General features: G+C 39.7%; 1 protein-coding gene across 4 annotated transcripts in view; it reads right to left on the reverse strand.

Annotated features, from left to right (window-relative positions):
- Nucleotides 1-17,762, reverse strand: part of aopep (aminopeptidase O (putative)) — a 99,627-nt gene that overhangs the window by 13,007 nt on the left and 68,858 nt on the right. For all 4 annotated transcript variants that reach the window (XM_032578655.1, XM_032578658.1, XM_032578657.1 and 1 more), the window contains exon 15: nucleotides 3,184-3,300. In XM_032578655.1, the coding sequence (XP_032434546.1) occupies nucleotides 3,184-3,300 (117 nt within the window). The remainder of the gene's footprint in view (nucleotides 1-3,183; nucleotides 3,301-17,762) is intronic.

A 17,762-nucleotide genomic window follows, 5' to 3' on the forward strand; every position in this document is an offset into this window, starting at 1 on the left:
AGTTACAGACTATCTTTTGTCTTTTTTTTGCTACTATCTAAATGGTCCAAATTCTGCTTAATAGTGTATGAGCTTGATTTTAAAGCAGGTTGACTGGTATCTGCTGGATCAGTGGTCACTTCAGGAAGGTTTGCTATGTTTGCATCATTGGTCAGGGAAGTATGTGCATGTCAAATTAACTTTGACTTGATTAATTAGTGATGATTGACGATCGTCACCTATTGGTAGTTTACTCTAATATTTTTTACCACTTGCCATTTATCAGCCAGCTTGGCAGTTACATTTTGAACAATATTGCCAAGGGGAAAAGTGTCCCAACTGCCTGCTAAAGGAGGGAGATACATTTTGCCACTAATTTTGTGCTATCATGCACAAAATGTAAATGGAGGATAAAGAAATCCCCAACGTAACATGTTTTTCAACCAGTAAATATCTCAACAATCATGTTAATAGCGTTTTATGTCTGTCAGTGTTTGACAGTTATTTTTGACACGTTTATCAAACGTCAAACTTGGTAATGGACTTCATTAAAACTATTTTATCATCACAACTATTCTAAAATGTAGATAATCAATGTCATTTAACGATTTGCAGCCACTTATTCAATTACCAAATTCACGTGCTGAAAGCTTGAAAGCAGCTTAAAGATTCCATTCAAAATGCAATTTTTAAAAACCAGTTTGATTTTTCGATGTATTTCCTGCATGGACAGATTTGCTTTTTAATGTAAGCTCAGATACACATCTATGTTGCACAGACTATTTCTGAATCCCATCGTCGGTTCCTCCATGGACGGTTAGCCATGTTACATCAAAATCTTCCGATGTGGACATTATGCGTTGTTTAGATTTGTGAGTGACTGTAGCTCCAATACACAGCAGTTTTAGTGGTCAGTATAACTAGAAAGTGCTGTATAAAGTTTAATCCACTTACTCTGATGTGATTCTAATTCAGTTTCACAGTGTAAACACTGTGATAGAACAATATAAGGCTGGAACATTGCAATTTAATGCTCACCAGTCCCATCTTTCCTCGGAGGCAACAGCCCACTACAGCCCACGTGAGCAAAATCCTATAACAATGTAACAGGACAGGAAGTATTTTAAAAAAATACCTAAACCTACATAATCTTACCCTGTAGATTAGAACTCTCACAAAAGATAATAACTGTTAATGAAAAAAAAGATCTGCAATATTTGACAGCTTTTTTACTCAGCATAAACCAAATTCTTGAACTGCTCCAGTGCAACCTGTAGTCAGCAAACTTAACAGAATGAATTGCCTTTGACATATGTGCACCCCATGAAATGTGCACAGGTAGATTTACACTCAACCTCAAATCACACCAGGTTAGGAAGGGAAGTGGGTCAAAGTCGCACTCTTACATGCAAACATATGCACACAGGTCCACCAGCACAAATATTCATGGCCACTAACAGGCAACACAAAGTCGCCTGGTTGCACGCACAATGACAGTCAGTTTCTCACTTTTGTTCAGATTTTCACACTCACAAAAATTCTACAGGACAGCATTTTCTGCTCAAAGACAAGCTTTCTTATCACTTTTGCTCTACAGTGTCTTGGCACTCTGTAGATATTTGTTTAGCACAAGAACATAGGGTGAAACATTATGTAACAGCATCATGCTGTGATCACATTTAAATGAAATATTATATACAATATATATATACTGTATGTTGTGAAACTATAATAAGGGGAGAAGACATGTATGCTGTTCGATCTGACAAAACACCATTACAAAGTGATCGTATTATTAGCTCCCTTTTAGAATTATAAACATCCATTTATATCATCCAATATTCATTAATTCCAGAAAGCTCCCATCTGTGACTGAAACTACACTCAGATCTGTTTTAATCCAAGAGTTTTATACAAATTAATTATCATTTATCAAAAGAGAATGTGGTGCAAGAGAGTGAGAAGTGGAAGAAATAAAGTTTCAGACACAGAAAAATGAATAACCGCATTTATGAGGAGAGTTGAAATTGATTAACCTCTGAAGAACGTGACAAATAACCCTGGACGGCGCCACTGCCTTTAGAGAGGTGTGTGTAAGTGTGAATGTTTCTGCAAGTGTGTTATTTCCGCATCACTACTTGCATAATGGTCCTGCTTATTTTTAGCAAATAGTGAGAGCTTTTTTTTTCCTGGAAATTGTGGAGGAGAATCTGCATTTTATCTGCCAGGAAGTCTCCTGATCCTTAAAGCTGGATCCGAGGCCAAACATAGAGCGGCCTTCATTTTGTTACTACGAGGTCGATAAGCAGCCACTGAGTAATTACCGGTATACAAATACAAAAGTAAATTTTTCTTTTTATTTATGTGATTATGTCATAGACAAATTTTTTTTTTAATTTTAATATTTTAATGCACCTTTTCTCATCAGGATCAGTTCAGTAACTGCTCACGTGACAACAAAACATCTGAATCCCATTAGATGCACTGCAGCCTCAACAACAACTTGTATAATTAATAGGAAGCTGTAAAAACCTAAATATGTATCAAGTTTTTCTTTTCAAAATGAGCCGTGTGTTAACGACAGAGGTTAGTGTGGACAGTTTACAGGTTTCTCCCACAGCTGTGTTTCCACACCAGTTCTCCTTCACTTTACAGCAACTCTGTAGTGTAAAATAAACTTGGTTATTGCAAATACCAATACAGTCAAAAAATACACATATGCAAATACTGTTTTAAAAGTATAAATATATATATAACCTACACTGGCTTATGAAGGCATTCAGCACAGTTGAACTTTTCTGCATTTTGTCACATCACAACCACTCACTTCAATGACTTTATTATTACCTTCAAAAGGTGGGCCCTAATGTAATGTAGATAGAAAATTCAAGATGTTTTTATTATTATTATTTTTTTACAACTAAAAACCTTGATCATGAAACACTGCAGTGGTAGCATCATGTATCACCTCCCAGCAGGGCATCATCCTTAAACATACAGGCAGAGCTGCAATAGCATATTGTTTTTAACCACAGCATATTTTGGTGTTAGACCTACCTAGTCAAAGTCCAGACCTTAATTCAATGAGAAAATTTGAACATTTCAAGGTGTATTGATATTTCTACAAGATTTTTAATCCCTGTAGCCGAGTTCAGAGAACTTGTTTGCTCACTTGTCTGAGCTTGTGTGCACGTTGTGTCTCACCTCAGCATCTTGGTTCTGCAGATTGTAGGTTTTGTGCAGAGCACGCATCGATGGCACACTCAGCTCCGATTCTTCCAGCAGAAGCTCCAAAAGCATCACCAGCTGCTCCGTTGTCAGCTGAGGAGACAAAACGGTTTATAATGTCAATAGAGGCTCACTCATGAAACTTACTATTGCACACTATTGAAGATTATTAGTGTAACCTTCTTCATGCATCAAACAACACCAGACAAGCAAAATTATCCAAGCTTTCGAAATAAGTTGAATACCAGATATTGCTTGCAAGCACATTTGTATTGTTTTCTGAAAGCTTAATTTTCTTCTCTGTGCTGTGACTGGAAGAATGGAAGAAAATCAGCAGAAAACTGGCACTTAATTGAGCTCCTCAAACAGAGGAAGAGGTAAGACAATAATATCAGAGATGGTAAATAAATAAGTATGATAATGTGAAAGAATATTGAGCTACCGAGAAATATTACAAGAGAAAATGAGACGAAGGGAAAATATTACGACTGGAGAGCAAGACAGAGCAGATGAAAGAAAGCAGGGATGCCGTCTTTGTTAGCTTTGAACCAAAAGTAGGAATCTTGTTTGGAAATAAACAGTGCTATAAAAGTCTATTTTTGTTAGCACAATTATGCGTTTTAAACGTTGGAATCCCATAGTGCAATAATTTATGGGTCTTAAAACAGAAAGGAAAAAAGAACAAATGTTTTCAAGAATTTCTGGCTTTTGCCTCCTTTTATCCTGTTGTCCTGGAGTAAACAGCCTTATTTTTTCAGATGACTAAAATCTTCAGAGACGAGTATTCTGGGAAACCATGTAGGCAGAGATATGAGAAAGTGGCTTCCTCCTCTGGGGACAGCTGTGCCCAGCCTTGCCTGCCTTCCCTGCTGGGTACACCCAACACTTTCCCCCTGCTCCCAGCCTGGGACACAGTTAATGGCTGGAGGCCCCTCAGAGACCAATGTGAAAATGAGTATGAAGTTTGTGTGTGACTGAGGGGGAGCAGAGTGCGAGAGAGAAACAACAAATCCTACCTTAAGTTGGAGTGAATGAATCATGCATGAATGTCATAAACGACGACCATAAGTCACGTTACAACCAGAACCTCGAGTGTATTCTACTGGTATTTTATGTGAAAAGGAAAGTAATACATGCCTTTAAAAATTTTCCAAATAAACATCAGAAGAAAGATTAAATACTTTGTGAAATAACCTTTGTAAAATGAATGTGCTTTAACATAAACCATTGTAGATGTGGCAGGATGTTTAGGATGTGTTGTGCTGGAAGGTAAACCTCCATCCCAGTCTGCAGCATCAACCAGGTTTTCTTCCAGGGTTGCCCTGTATCTAACTGCATTCATCTTTCCATTAACTCCAACCAGATTTGCATTGCTTGTGGAAAATTTAAAACAAGACATCTTATGCTTTATTTGCTTATTTGTTTTGTTCTCCCAACAATGACTTTTGTCTCCCCACTCTTCAATAAAGGCCGGTTTTTCAAGTGCACAGCCAGTAGTTTTTCTGTCAACAGATTCTCCCACCTGAGCTGTAAGCTATTGAAGATGAATGCTGCCAGTTTTCTTTCTTATTTAAGATTCTAGATCAAATAAGGCTCTGTGAGGGGCTCAAAGCTTGATGTTTTGCTTTAAAAGACAACCCTGAATTAAAGCAACCGACAACTTTATCCTCACTGTTGACCTCCAATGTTCCCCAACAAACCTCTGAAGCCTTCGCAGGACAGCTGGATTTATGCTGAGTTTGAATTGCACAAATTGTACTTTTTTTTGGTAAAAAGCTCGAAAACCATCTATTTTTATCCTTCAATTTGACAATCATGTTCTCCTTTGTGTTGGACCATGACATAAAATATGAACAGATTACAGTGATGGTACAAAATCTGAAGAATTTGAAGAAGTATGAATATTTCCGCAAGGCGCTGCACCTCCTGGACCTGAGAGAGTCACATTTAGACTTGAGCTGGCAAACAGTCAAATTAAACTGCACTTGCACTGCTGCCACATGCACACATATTTACAATGGTTAACATGTGATATCCTGGATTCCCTTCACCCTCTATTGACTCCTCTCTTTCCCTCACTCCTCCCTCCATTTTGTGAAGGCTGAGAGTGAGTGTTTTCTGAAGTGACATCTCCATCTTCAATGAGTCTCAATGGAGCCCACCCATGATCTCTCTCAACCCCCCTCCCCCCCCACCCGCCCTACTCTTTGAAAATGAGCAGTTGGCAGCAATAAAACACCGCTCTCACAGGAGCGCTCACACAACCTCTCTGCACGCCGTGACTGTGAGGTCCTGTTTTGCCTGTATGTATTTATGTTGCTATGGCGGTAATCAATATGTCTGCAGCAGTGTCTCCAGAAACAAATTCCTGGTCAATGATGATACATTTGAAACTAGTTCACATTGTTATTATCCTGTCACACACAGTGTGCACTTCATGGCAGACAGGAATGGAACCGTCTCCCTTATCAAATGTCACCCGTTCATGACTTCAACAGAGGTTAACAGTGGCGCCTACAAACACCATCCTGCACTTTAATAGGAACACAGGATTTGCTGGTATTGGCAAAGAAGGGTGTATTTTCTGTTACTTCAATCTTACAATTAGCTAAAATTTACAGGAAATATCAGGAGCTGTTTTTCCACCCTACAAAGTCAAATATGAGTAATTTGTTTCCCACGCTTCTGCCTCAAGATGGCCAGCACTATGTTTCCTTAAAGAACCCGTGAGGAGAATAAAACACGTGCCTGAAAGCAGATTACTTATTCACACAACATTCTCTGCTACTTTTTCTACACCTGGAATTTCTTTCTGTGTGCTCCTTAAAATTTCTGGTTTTCATTTTGCAACCTTAAAAAGACAAAAACTTAGGACGGTGAATAAGAAAAAATCAGAAATGTTTTCACAGTGATTAAGCTTCTGTTTTGTCATACGAAACAAGCTGGGAAGGAAACAAATCCAGAGACGATTTTTTGATCCGATGGATTCACTTTTCTTAAAAACTAAATAAATTCTTCTCAACCAATAGTTTTTATACAGTCTAGAAACCTACAGCACCTTCCACAATAATTCTTAAAAATATCTCTATAAAAATAAAATAAATATCACAGCTCACAATAGCAAATTTTCACAAATAGAATTTTTTTTATTTTGACAAATCTGTTCTTTGCACTCAGTGGTGAAAAATAAATACCACATGAATAAACAAATGTTACCAGATTTTGTAATGTCTGAAAAACTTTTATTCATGTCTTTTCAATGCTTTTTTTGCAGCATTAATGTGGCACAAATGTTTAACTTACTTTTTCTGAAACTGAGCAAGATATAATTTTTAAAAAGAGCTGAATAGATTTTACAGCTCTTGACAAGATTTTTTGTATAGACAAAATGTCTCTACAAAATGCCTCACACTAAAGAGAAGAGTAATTTCTTCCTGATCACATGATTCATGCTGTAAAAAAAAAAAAAGAAAACTCACAGAAACAGCTGTGGTTAAAGCTACAGGTTAAAGGTTGTCTGAATGTAAACATGTTAATCCATGCAGTATATTTCCACTGAGAGGGTTTCACCTGTTTGCTTAGTCAAAGCCATATAGAGAGTTGTTTTTTTTTTTTTTTGCTGGCAGGGAATATTAGGACCAGAATCCATGTAATAAACATACTTTTCCCAGAATTTCCGTAGTTCTACATTTTCAGGCTGTTTTAAAATGCAAGAGTTGATAGTCATAGAAAATCCTACAGCTGAGACTTGGAAATTTAAATGTTTCCCAAAGTCTACTTTTTTTTTATATACTTATCCAGATCACGGAAAACACTTGAATCGAATTCCAAACTTTTCCAGACGGCATTATCTACTATTATAACACAATCAACATGCCAGTGCTCACAACCTGCTGACAGAGGTCTGTTTCGCCATCTGTACATTGAATTGAGCTTTGTTAGGACCTTTGGGAAATATGCTGCTGAAATGTCCCCTCACACACACTGACCTCTAAACCTCTACAGAACAATGACACACAAACACCCACGTGTGTGGATGTAGGTATAAATACAGACTGGTTAGTTGACTGACAGCTCAATGCCGCACAGCAATAGTAAAGACAGGAAATGATGTTCACTTTAAGCTATGAATACAATAAAGCAGTGTTGTTTTGTTCATTACCTCATAGGGACCTTTTCTGGTATAGTCTGCACCTAAGGAACAATAGTCGGTGCAATGTCTTAATAAGGACAAACCCATCCCCAGTGGAGGCATTTTTAGTGTGATAGACAATGATTGGAAACCTGAGCTAACCTGCCTTTTCACAAATACAAAGCACCTCTATTTATGGTATTTCTATCGGTAAAATTCAGACTGAGAAGAAGACAGAATGAGAGTTGCTTCTGACCCCTTTGCCTCTGCTTCTTTGGAAAATGTTGAACATGCTAAGATGTACTTTCTCCCCAGCAATCCATCACTTCTTCAGTATTTCTGTGGTAATGACACTTGGCGCCACTTTTTTCTGTTTGAGGGGGGCAGAACCTTGTCCTCCATCAGGAGGCTCCAATTTTAAAATAAATCGGACTCAAAATATTAATCTGTCATTTACATCCCCTTTGCTAAATGAGGTCAGAACACCTGAGAAATCCAATACAAATGTTTCCTGTTATTACTGCAGCCAGACATATGACAGACATGCTCAACCCTGCAACATTAATCTTCACTGTCATCATCTTATGTTTTTGCTTTAACAAACTAAATACAAAACAGACAATGAGTAATGAAAAACCCAATTGTTTTTGCTTAAAATTAATATCAAATGAATTAGTCCCTAAAAAAAGGTTTTAAATCTTTTAAGTTATCAACATCTGGAATTGTATTGTTGCATTTATGGCAGAGGTTAAAGACATGTTTCTAAATGTCAAACTACCCGGTAAGTTGACATAATCTAAAAGAGCACAAAGCATAACTTCTCCATAAACCAGTCATGAACAGGTGTTCCTCAAACGATTTCAGACAGAGAAGTCAAGAGAACAGGTTCTTTCCAGGCCAAGAACCAGTTTTTGGCCTGGAAATGACAGATACAGGATTTCCATGCAAACAATTAATTCAACTAATGCACTCAACCACAATGGCCTCTACGCACACTCCCTACGCGAGATTCCACAGCTGAAGAAAAAGTATACTGAAGCTCATTTAAGATTTGCTGCTGAACATAAGGACAAACAAATTAAATCCCAAACTGAACCCTACGGAAGAGGATTAGGGCCACCGAAAAAAAAAAAGAATTCTGACTTTAAACTCAGAATTATTTTTTTTTTTTCTCGGTGACCCTAATCCTCTTCCGTACTTTGGGTACAATTGCACACACCATGTTTGGAGGAGAAATGGTACTATATAATGCGTAAATACACCATTCTTACAAGTGTGGTTTGGCGATGAAAACATTGTGTGGGATTGGTTTTTAGCATATGGTATTAACACATTTCATTTAACTGAAAGAAAGACGAATAAAAAATGTACCATAACATTCTTGATAGGAATATGCAAATGAAACCATGGAGGATCCTTCACCTCGACAATAATCCAAATGTAGTACCAATAAAAGTCTTAGTTTCAAAGAAAGAAGATATAGTTCTATTATGCGCCAGTCAATCAACTAACTGCAAACTTTATGGACAGAACTGAAGATTAGAGTGCATGGAAGATGTTCCCAGTCTTCAGTTTTATCTTGAAGTGGTCATTACCAACAAAGGATTTTCTACTAATTCGTTAATTTCGTGTCAACAGAAAACTACAGTATATTCACTGAGAAACAGTTGACATGTTCATCACTTGTTTTTCCTGCTGTTGTAATTATGGAATCTAAGCTGCTTTTCATCTCACTTTTCTGGCTGTAGGAAAAACTATTATGACATATACTATTTTATACCTGAAGATATAACATTTATTTTGATAGTTTAGGGCTAATAAAAAGGATGGAATCAAAAGAATTGATGGCTAGAAACAAAGACAAGAAATCCCTACTAAAAGTCAACCAGAAAACCAATTCACTGTGAAATAATGACCATTTTTTTCCCTTCAGAGGATAAAGGAGGCTGTAAAATCCATAAAGTCCCTTGAGTTAAATTTGTGACTTGTGACATTATACAGTGAGTAAAATTTGACTAGAAATGACTTGGCTTTAAAGGAAGACAGATGTTTTGGTAATACGTACCCCTACATCTGTACCTACAGGGGGTGGGAGGTCTTTCTTGTTGAGCCATGCATCAATATGGGGGGTTGGAGACACTGACTGAGTGTGACATTATAAAAGCAAACTGTAATGTCTGAATCGTTCGTGCATGTGTGCGTCTGTGTGTGGTGCCATTCAGTCACTCGGCTGCCTTTTATTTCTTTCTGACCGCAGGCTCGTAAAAACACATTCTGGCACCGGCAGCCAAAGGACTCGGCCCGCCCCTCAGGTACTAAGGTTTCATTCTTTCTTTCACTCAGATCCTTTCTTTTCTTTCTTCTGCTGCCTCTGTCTCCAACGCCGTCTGCTGTCTGTCTCTGTTCCAGATCTTTTCATTACACCTTTTCAATGGGGCAAACTCTTGTGTCTGGCTTGGCCAATTAAACGCTCCTCTGTTGCCCTTTTTAAATATATTTGTCTGGCTTAATTCTGCACATGGGGCCCAGATCACTTGTCAGGTGGAACTGTAGAGGCAGTATTAGGTCCTGAGGAGGGACACGAATGTAAACAGATGTGACACCTTTATAAATATCCACTTTAAATTGGCTCACACAGGTGCTGAAAAACCACAAACTCAAAGCATACAACAAAATCATTCATACAAAATTGCTCTTAGATGGGGTTTTTTCTTTTTTTACTTGTTTTAATTATACAGTTCTTGGCAAAGGTTTACTCAAGCCTTTTTATGTAACAATCACAAACTTTAGTGTTTTATATTGAGATTTTAAATGATAGACCAATACAATGTAATCCATAATTGTAAAATCAATGGATAAGAATAAAATATCTCAGAAGGTCTTAAAAAACTAAATCTACACTCTGGTGTGCCCTTTATTCTGAAGGCCAAGGAACACACCGCACAGATCAGGAATATCGCCTTGAACTCACCATCTCTACTCAGCATGATGCTGTGGGGAAGCTTTCTTAAATGATTACAGAGGCAATGGAAGGATGGATGGAGCAGTATCTAACAAAAACGTGTTACTGGGACAGAGGTTCACCTGCCCCTTCAAGACTTAGAATGGCCCAGTCAAAGCCTGTTCCTAAATACGTATAAATCAAAGTGATGTTTTGCAAGTTGATTTGCACTGTTTCTTTCCATCAAATCTGAACTTGAGCTATTTTGCATAATAGAATTAGCAAAAAGGTAATTTGTTAAAGAAAAATAAACAGGTATCATTTTCTTCTACTCCAAAATGATGAATTACTTTTGTTGCTCTAAAAATCCCAGTAAAATATATTGAAGTTTGTGTTCATAAGAGAAACAGTTCAAGGATTATGACAAGCAAGGAGAATTGTATGTCATGGGGTCATTTTTAGAAACATCCATGAGAGATTTTTATTCAGACATACAGCTGTAATGTGAGGATGCTGTAACCATGATAAGTGACTATAGAGGATAAAGCCATCCTCAAACCACAATGATACAGCAATCTTTGTGATCCACACAGTCTGAAGGGACATAAAACATGTTGCTCATATAGGATTTGTAAACCAATTTTGCGTAATGGTCAGAATGCAAACAGGCCTACAGGAGATACTGAAAGGTTATCCATGAGTCACATGTTGCCCTTTCAACTTGTGCAACAGAGCTGCATGTTGTTCCATCATTTTTATTAAATGACACGTAGTGCTGCTGCAGCGCAAATGACCTCGACAATGACCGTTGGCTTCGACTGTCTATCTTTAATTTGATCATTAATAGCCCTCGTTCGGTTTGACGACAGCTCCAATCAACAACCGCAGCAGCCGCAGATAGCAGAATAGAGCAAAAGATTGTGTGTTTATGAATCTTAACTGCTGCAATCAGTCTGGAGCCTAATCAAAAATGCACAAAACAGAAGTACCAAAATTGAGAAACAAAGGGAGAAAAGACAAGCTTCAGAAGTTTTGACCTTGTAATCATCGCTTTTGGGATCAATTGTCTCAATGTTTGTCTCCAAACAAACACAAGCTGACAATAAGCCGGCTGTCGGGACCGATTTCCAGTTTTGAAAATGATGGGAACGAATATGTAGGGCATGAATGATAAAAGGCTAATCATTAGAGGCCTCTGGGGAAACGAGGACTATTCTGTGAGCTGGGTAAATTTTACACTTTAGCATGTGCTTTCCTTCCCAAATACCTAATTTCTGACTAACCTGTGTCCATCTGGTAGTCACCTGAACAATGTTTAGCTGGAAGTTTAGAAAAAAGAAACAGTAAATCAGATGCTAAGATATAGGAATAAACAACACTGTTGTGGGATTCATCACCACATAATGGAAAGATGGTGCTGGCAGTCCCATGCTGTGTGGAAGTTTTTCTTCAGCAGGGACACAGAAATAGATCAAAACTGGTCAGAAGAAAGATGGTGCTAAAAACAACACAATCCTAGAACAAAACCTCTGAAAGATTCCTTTGCAAAAGATTCAATAAAGGGATGGATGTTTACCTTCCAGCAGGACAATGCTGAAGATATAGCTGGAGTTGTGTTGGTATTATGGTATTATGAGCTAAATTGGCACAAGGTCGAGACATAGCAAGTAAAAAACAGGTGGAAAAATAAAACACCGCACAGCTTTAGAGTAAGCACAACACTAAGCACAAGGTGGGGCGTTTGCTATGTAAAATTCTATCTTCTTGCATTTTGGAACTGAACCGAGGGCAATTAACGTGTTTTCTCTCCTACTCATCACCGTTCTGACTCATAGCCAATCCACACACACTCGCCCCTGAAACAGAGGAAGTTTAATTAATCTATGGCACTTTGTGCTTTGACGCACGCTGCAAATCTGAGCGTCTCCAGTGGATGCCTGCTTCTTAACGTTCCTCCTCCTCCTCCCACGATCCAGTATGTGCCTTCCCCAGTGGAGGAACACACAATTTCTCAAACGAAAAGGGCACGGGCCTCAAATTAATCTTTCTAGCTTTTTCACCAAGTTCCCTAATAGGTTAGTGAAGTCACTATTTGAGCTTCTGCTAATATAAAAAAGGACGTTCTTCCCACTGTTTTCACCTAAAGGGTAAATTGAGTTTCATTTATACAATATCTTTTAATTTCCCATTTGTAGTAGTTGGGTAATTTTTTGAAAATATAATATGCACAGCATTGTTATTGTTATTATTTATTAGGATCCACCAGAGAGGACTGAAACCAGGTTTCTGTGGTGGCCTTTTTACCCTCCTGTAGCACCACCACCCATAAGCCTTTGAAAGAGACGGGCCTTTGAAACTAAACTGGAACAAAGAGACTTCTGTTTGTGAGCGAGAGAGAAAAATCTGTAGCATTTGTAATCCTGTGACACATCCAAACAGCTGGACGTCAGTTTAAACAAAAGCCGAGGTGAGCGGACAGGATGGTGGAGAACAGGCTTGTTTTGTATGGCTGCACAAAGACGATGTCAGAGAAACAAACAGATCAGTGAATAAGTAAAAATCCAATTGTTTATGAGAGCTGAAATATTATGTAGGTATTAACAACTATTATAACAACATATTGTGGAGTCGTAGACTTTTGTAAGTTAGAGTGAGATGTTGCACTAAAGAAAATCCTTGGTAGCACACTAGTGTAGCAGGACCTCTGCATAAACTGGGAATTAAAATTAGTTATGTTCTTAAAAATTTTCTTAAAAATATACTGTACAAAACAAGGTCCATGTGTTTCTCCGTATGCTCCACAAAGTAAATTTTTTACACACCCACAATATGGTTTCAACAAAATTGATATTTCTATTATAATCTTGACTTCAGGAACCAATGAAAATGTTTATAATTACCTTTATAGAAATTTTTTTTGTGTGTGTTTAGTTTGTTGTCTGGCAAATCATAAATTATTCATAAAGTATTTAAACATGGGCATTTTACCTGTCTAGATTTAACCAGGGTTTCACAAATGCACTGGTCTACAATATCTAAAATGATAAACCATACAGTCCTTCAGATGAGATGCCAGGATGACTAGACTGTTGTCTTTCCTCTACAGACCAAAGATGCACTGCCCCTCCTCACGTGTTGCTGCTCACTGTCAGTCAGCCATGTGACTGAAGAAGAAGAACTTGGCTTTGGTTTCACAGCGTGCACTTTTAAACATTTTCTGATCACACGTTTGTAAATCATGCATCACTTTCACCTTTTGGTTTGCATCAAACCCCACCAGGGTCCACATTTTCAGGCTTATGAGAGTTCCACTGTTTAATCCACACCAGAAGTATCAGAATAGATGAACTCTAGGCTTTTTTTTAAAAGTGGGCCAAGCTGTTCTGGTTGAGAATGCACTCCCAGGTCCAGACCTTATCTGGTTTGTGGATCTTTGTAGTGTACTGTAGGGGAATTTAAATTAGGAGTCATCATCATCCATCATCAATTTGCCATCTTAGCAAACAAAGTTTTTATAGCTTTGTCCAGCAATACTGCATGATCTTAAAAAACTAAAACCTCTTTGAGTCAACAGGGAAAATTCAGGGTCCAGGAGGAAAACCCAGACATCCCCAACGACACTTTCTGGCAAATGCTAGGAGATCCCAAAGCATTTCTAGACCAAAAATCATTTTTAATTTCTTAAGCAAGTTCTGGGTCTTCCCCAGGGCCTAATGTTATTGGATGTGTCTGAAAAACCTGATGCATGTTGGTGCCCAAACCACCATGGCTTAATCCTTTCAGTGCACAGGAGTGAGGCTCTTCCCTGATCTCTCTCTGGATGATCGAGCTCTTTAAGTCTGAGTCTAGGCGCCTCATGGAGGAAGCTTTTTCAGCTACTTACATCTTTATACATCTGATGACCATAGTGGAGGGACAGAAAGTAGATGGGATTGATAAATCAAAAGCTTTGCTTTTTGGCTTTGCTCTTCCTTCTTCATAACAGGGCAAATGCCCTATTTAATTAAGATGTTTAAATAATGAGGTGAAATTAAAGAATTTAAGAGAATCCACATTCTTAACATAAATATCAATTTCAGACTTACTTTTAATTTGATTTCATACTGCACACTCCCAGCAGACATTAGGTCTTTAAAGAGAAGAATGAAAAGTGGCGTTGGCTGAAAATAGGCCAGGCTCCATTTCCCAATGTCATTTGCTCTGTTAGGATTCTGGATAGGTGAGAGCAGCCAGGGGTTGTGCTTAAATGTTCTCTCTTAGGGAAAGTATCAAATGAAAGAAACATTAAAAAAAAACTGACGCAGCCTCATTCTAGTTTCATTTAAGGAGTTGTAGACATCAGCGTAACAAGCAAAAGACATTTGATCCTAATAATTACCAGACTTTAAAGGCCTTGCACAGAGGCACGTACAAAATAAAGGCTCAGAAAACTTTTGTTGGATCCGTGGCATTTCGCAGCAGATCGTCTTACAAATGTCAGCATGCACACCGAATACAAAAAGCATGCAACAAACATCAACGCATGAACATACACACACAGGCAGCAAGGATTTGTCTATTCAAGGCATGTTAAATTAGACGATAACAATAATGGGGGTAAAAACACAAACATGCACTGGCAATGACCTCCAGCACAAAGTGATAGCATCTACTGTTGTTGAAAGATACACTGAGATACAGAGATTGAGAGCCTTAGAGGGGAAAAAAAAAACAGAAAACAAGATGGGATGACAGAGTCGGATCCAAAGTGGGAGTGACGGCAAGGAGAGGAGACAGCGGGGTAAGGCTAGCAGAACCGTCAGAGAAAGGTTGTGTTCAGGAGGAGACCGGATTCCCCTGCAGCTCCATGGCTTTTCCGCCTGTGTGTGAGCTGTTTGACTCCAGTGTGTGTTGTCTTTTACGTGAACTCCAGATTGGCCTGGTTTAAGCATTCTGAGCTGACAGAGGTATTCAGGGTGGACTAGATATCTGCTGCAAAGGCTGACAGACGCATGCAGTTGTGCAGTCATGCACAGTCACATTGAGCCACACGCAGAAACGATAGGAGACAATAATGAAAGCGGAGGAAGGTTAGAGAATGGCAGAAAACAACAGAAAGAGAGAGATGATGAGAATCAGGACAGACTAATGGAAACATGGATACATGTTCAAACAAAGCCTTCCAAAAGTCATCAAACCCCTTAAACTTTTCAACAGTTTAAGGGGCTGCGAACCCACCACACTGACTTGGTGGGTTCGCAGTTGTGTCATACTTACCAAACCCTGCTTTAAATTTCACTTAAAGTTTATTCCTGACCTGTCTGCTGCATTCATTGGTCTACCAGGTGCTGTTTTTTCACTAATATTCTCTATTTTAGAATATTATTGATAGTCCAATATTATCCAGTTGCTCTATGATGTTTCATCAAGCAACTGGATTTATAACTATATTAAAATGATATGGAGGAAGACTCTATATAAATCTGAAGGCACTGAATATAAATGCAGATAAAACTTCTGTTGATTATGCAGATCTTTGAGTTAAAATATATTGAGGTTTGGGGTTGTAGAGTGACAAAATGTTAAAAATATTCATTGGGTATTATTTTTACAAGGTACTTTACATGCCCTCATATCATATAAAAAAATATGCCATGAACAGCTCAGCAGGACATGATTTCCCAGTCTGAGGAATTTGGAGGAAATGTTGCATGGAGCATTGCTGATGGCCTTTTATTTTTTTTCTCATTTTAAAGTGGATCTCACAAGATCTTTATAAAGATAAAGGTTGTAAATCTACAGTGTGCTTGTCCCCTCGGGTGGTGTTAATAGAACTGCCTCTCTGTTATTATTAGACAAGTTCATCACAGAAATAATTTTTGCTTAAGTGTTGTATGACCTCTGTTTTATGGGAGTCTTTCCCCTTTGAGCAGGACATATTTCAAATGCCACTGCTGAAATTATCCACGACACTTTCAGCATCTGAACCCCTCACAAAACGCTTCTAAGAGAAACCTTTCCACTTCCTATCCAATTCACAAATGTAAAAATATATTTTTAGAGTAGGATTTTTGACATATGAAGTGACTGCAAAACAATGTTTTCCATCCATCCATCCATCCATCCATCCATCCATCCATCTTCTTCCGCTTATCCGGGGTCGGGTCGCGGGGGTAGCAGCTTCAGAAGGGAGGCCCAGACTTCCCTCTCCCCGGCCACTTCTTCTAGCTCTTCCGGGGGAATCCCGAGGTGTTCCCAGGCCAGCCGAGAGACATAGTCCCTCCAGCGTGTCCTGGGTCTTCCCCGGGGCCTCCTCCCGGTGGGACGTGCCCAGAACATCTCACCAGGGAGGCGTTCAGGAGGCATCCTGACCAGATGCCCGAGCCACCTCAACTGGCTCCTCTCGATGTGAAGGAGCAGCGGCTCTACTCTAAGTCCCTCCCGGATGACTGAGCTTCTCACCCTATCTCTAAGTGAGAGCCCAGCCACCCTACGGAGAAAACCCATTTCGGCTGCTTGTATCCGCAATCTCGTTCTTTCGGTCATGACCCAAAGCTCATGACCATAGATGAGGGTGGGAACGTAGATCGACCGGTAAATCGAGAGCTTCGCTTTTTGGCTCAGCTCTCTCTTCACCACAATGGACCGGTACAGCGCCCGCTTGACGGCAGACGCTGCGCCAATCCGCCTGTCGATCTCCCGCTCCCTTCTTCCCCCATTCGTGAACAAGATCCCGAGATACTTGAACTCCTCCACTTGGGGCAGGACACCCCCCCTGACCCGGAGAAGGCACTCTACCCTTTTCCGGCTCAAGACCATGGCCTCGGATTTGGAGGCACTGATCCCCATCCCGGCCGCTTCACACTCGGCTGCGAACCGCTCCAGTGAGAGCTGCAGATAATGACCTGATGAAGCCAGTAGGACCACATCGTCTACAAAAAGCAGAGATGAGATCCTAAGGCCACCAAATCGGATCCCCTCAACACCTTGGCTGCGCCTAGAAATTCTGTCCATGAAAGTGATGAACAGAATCGGTGACAAAGGGCAGCCCTGGCGGAGTCCAACTCTCACCGGAAACGAGCCCGACTTACTGCCGGCAATGCGGACCAGACTCTGACACCGGTCATACAGGGACCTGACAGCCCGTATCAAAGGGCCCGGTACCCCATACTCCTGGAGAACCCCCCACAGGGCTCCCCGAGGGACACGGTCGAACGCCTTCTCCAAGTCCACAAAACACATGTAGACTGGTTGGGCGAACTCCCATGCACCCTCCAGGACCCTGCCGAGGGTGTAGAGCTGGTCCAGTGTTCCACGACCAGGACGAAAACCACACTGCTCTTCCTGAATCCGAGGTTCGACTATCCGAAGGACCCTCCTCTCCAGGACCCCTGAATAGACCTTGCCAGGGAGGCTTAAGAGTGTGACCCCTCTATAATTAGAGCACACCCTCTGGTCCCCCTTTTTGAACAGGGGGACCACCACCCCAGTCTGCCAATCCAG

Source organism: Xiphophorus hellerii, chromosome 12 (genome assembly GCF_003331165.1).
Source record: "Xiphophorus hellerii strain 12219 chromosome 12, Xiphophorus_hellerii-4.1, whole genome shotgun sequence".
Taxonomy (NCBI): Eukaryota; Metazoa; Chordata; class Actinopteri; order Cyprinodontiformes; family Poeciliidae; genus Xiphophorus; species Xiphophorus hellerii.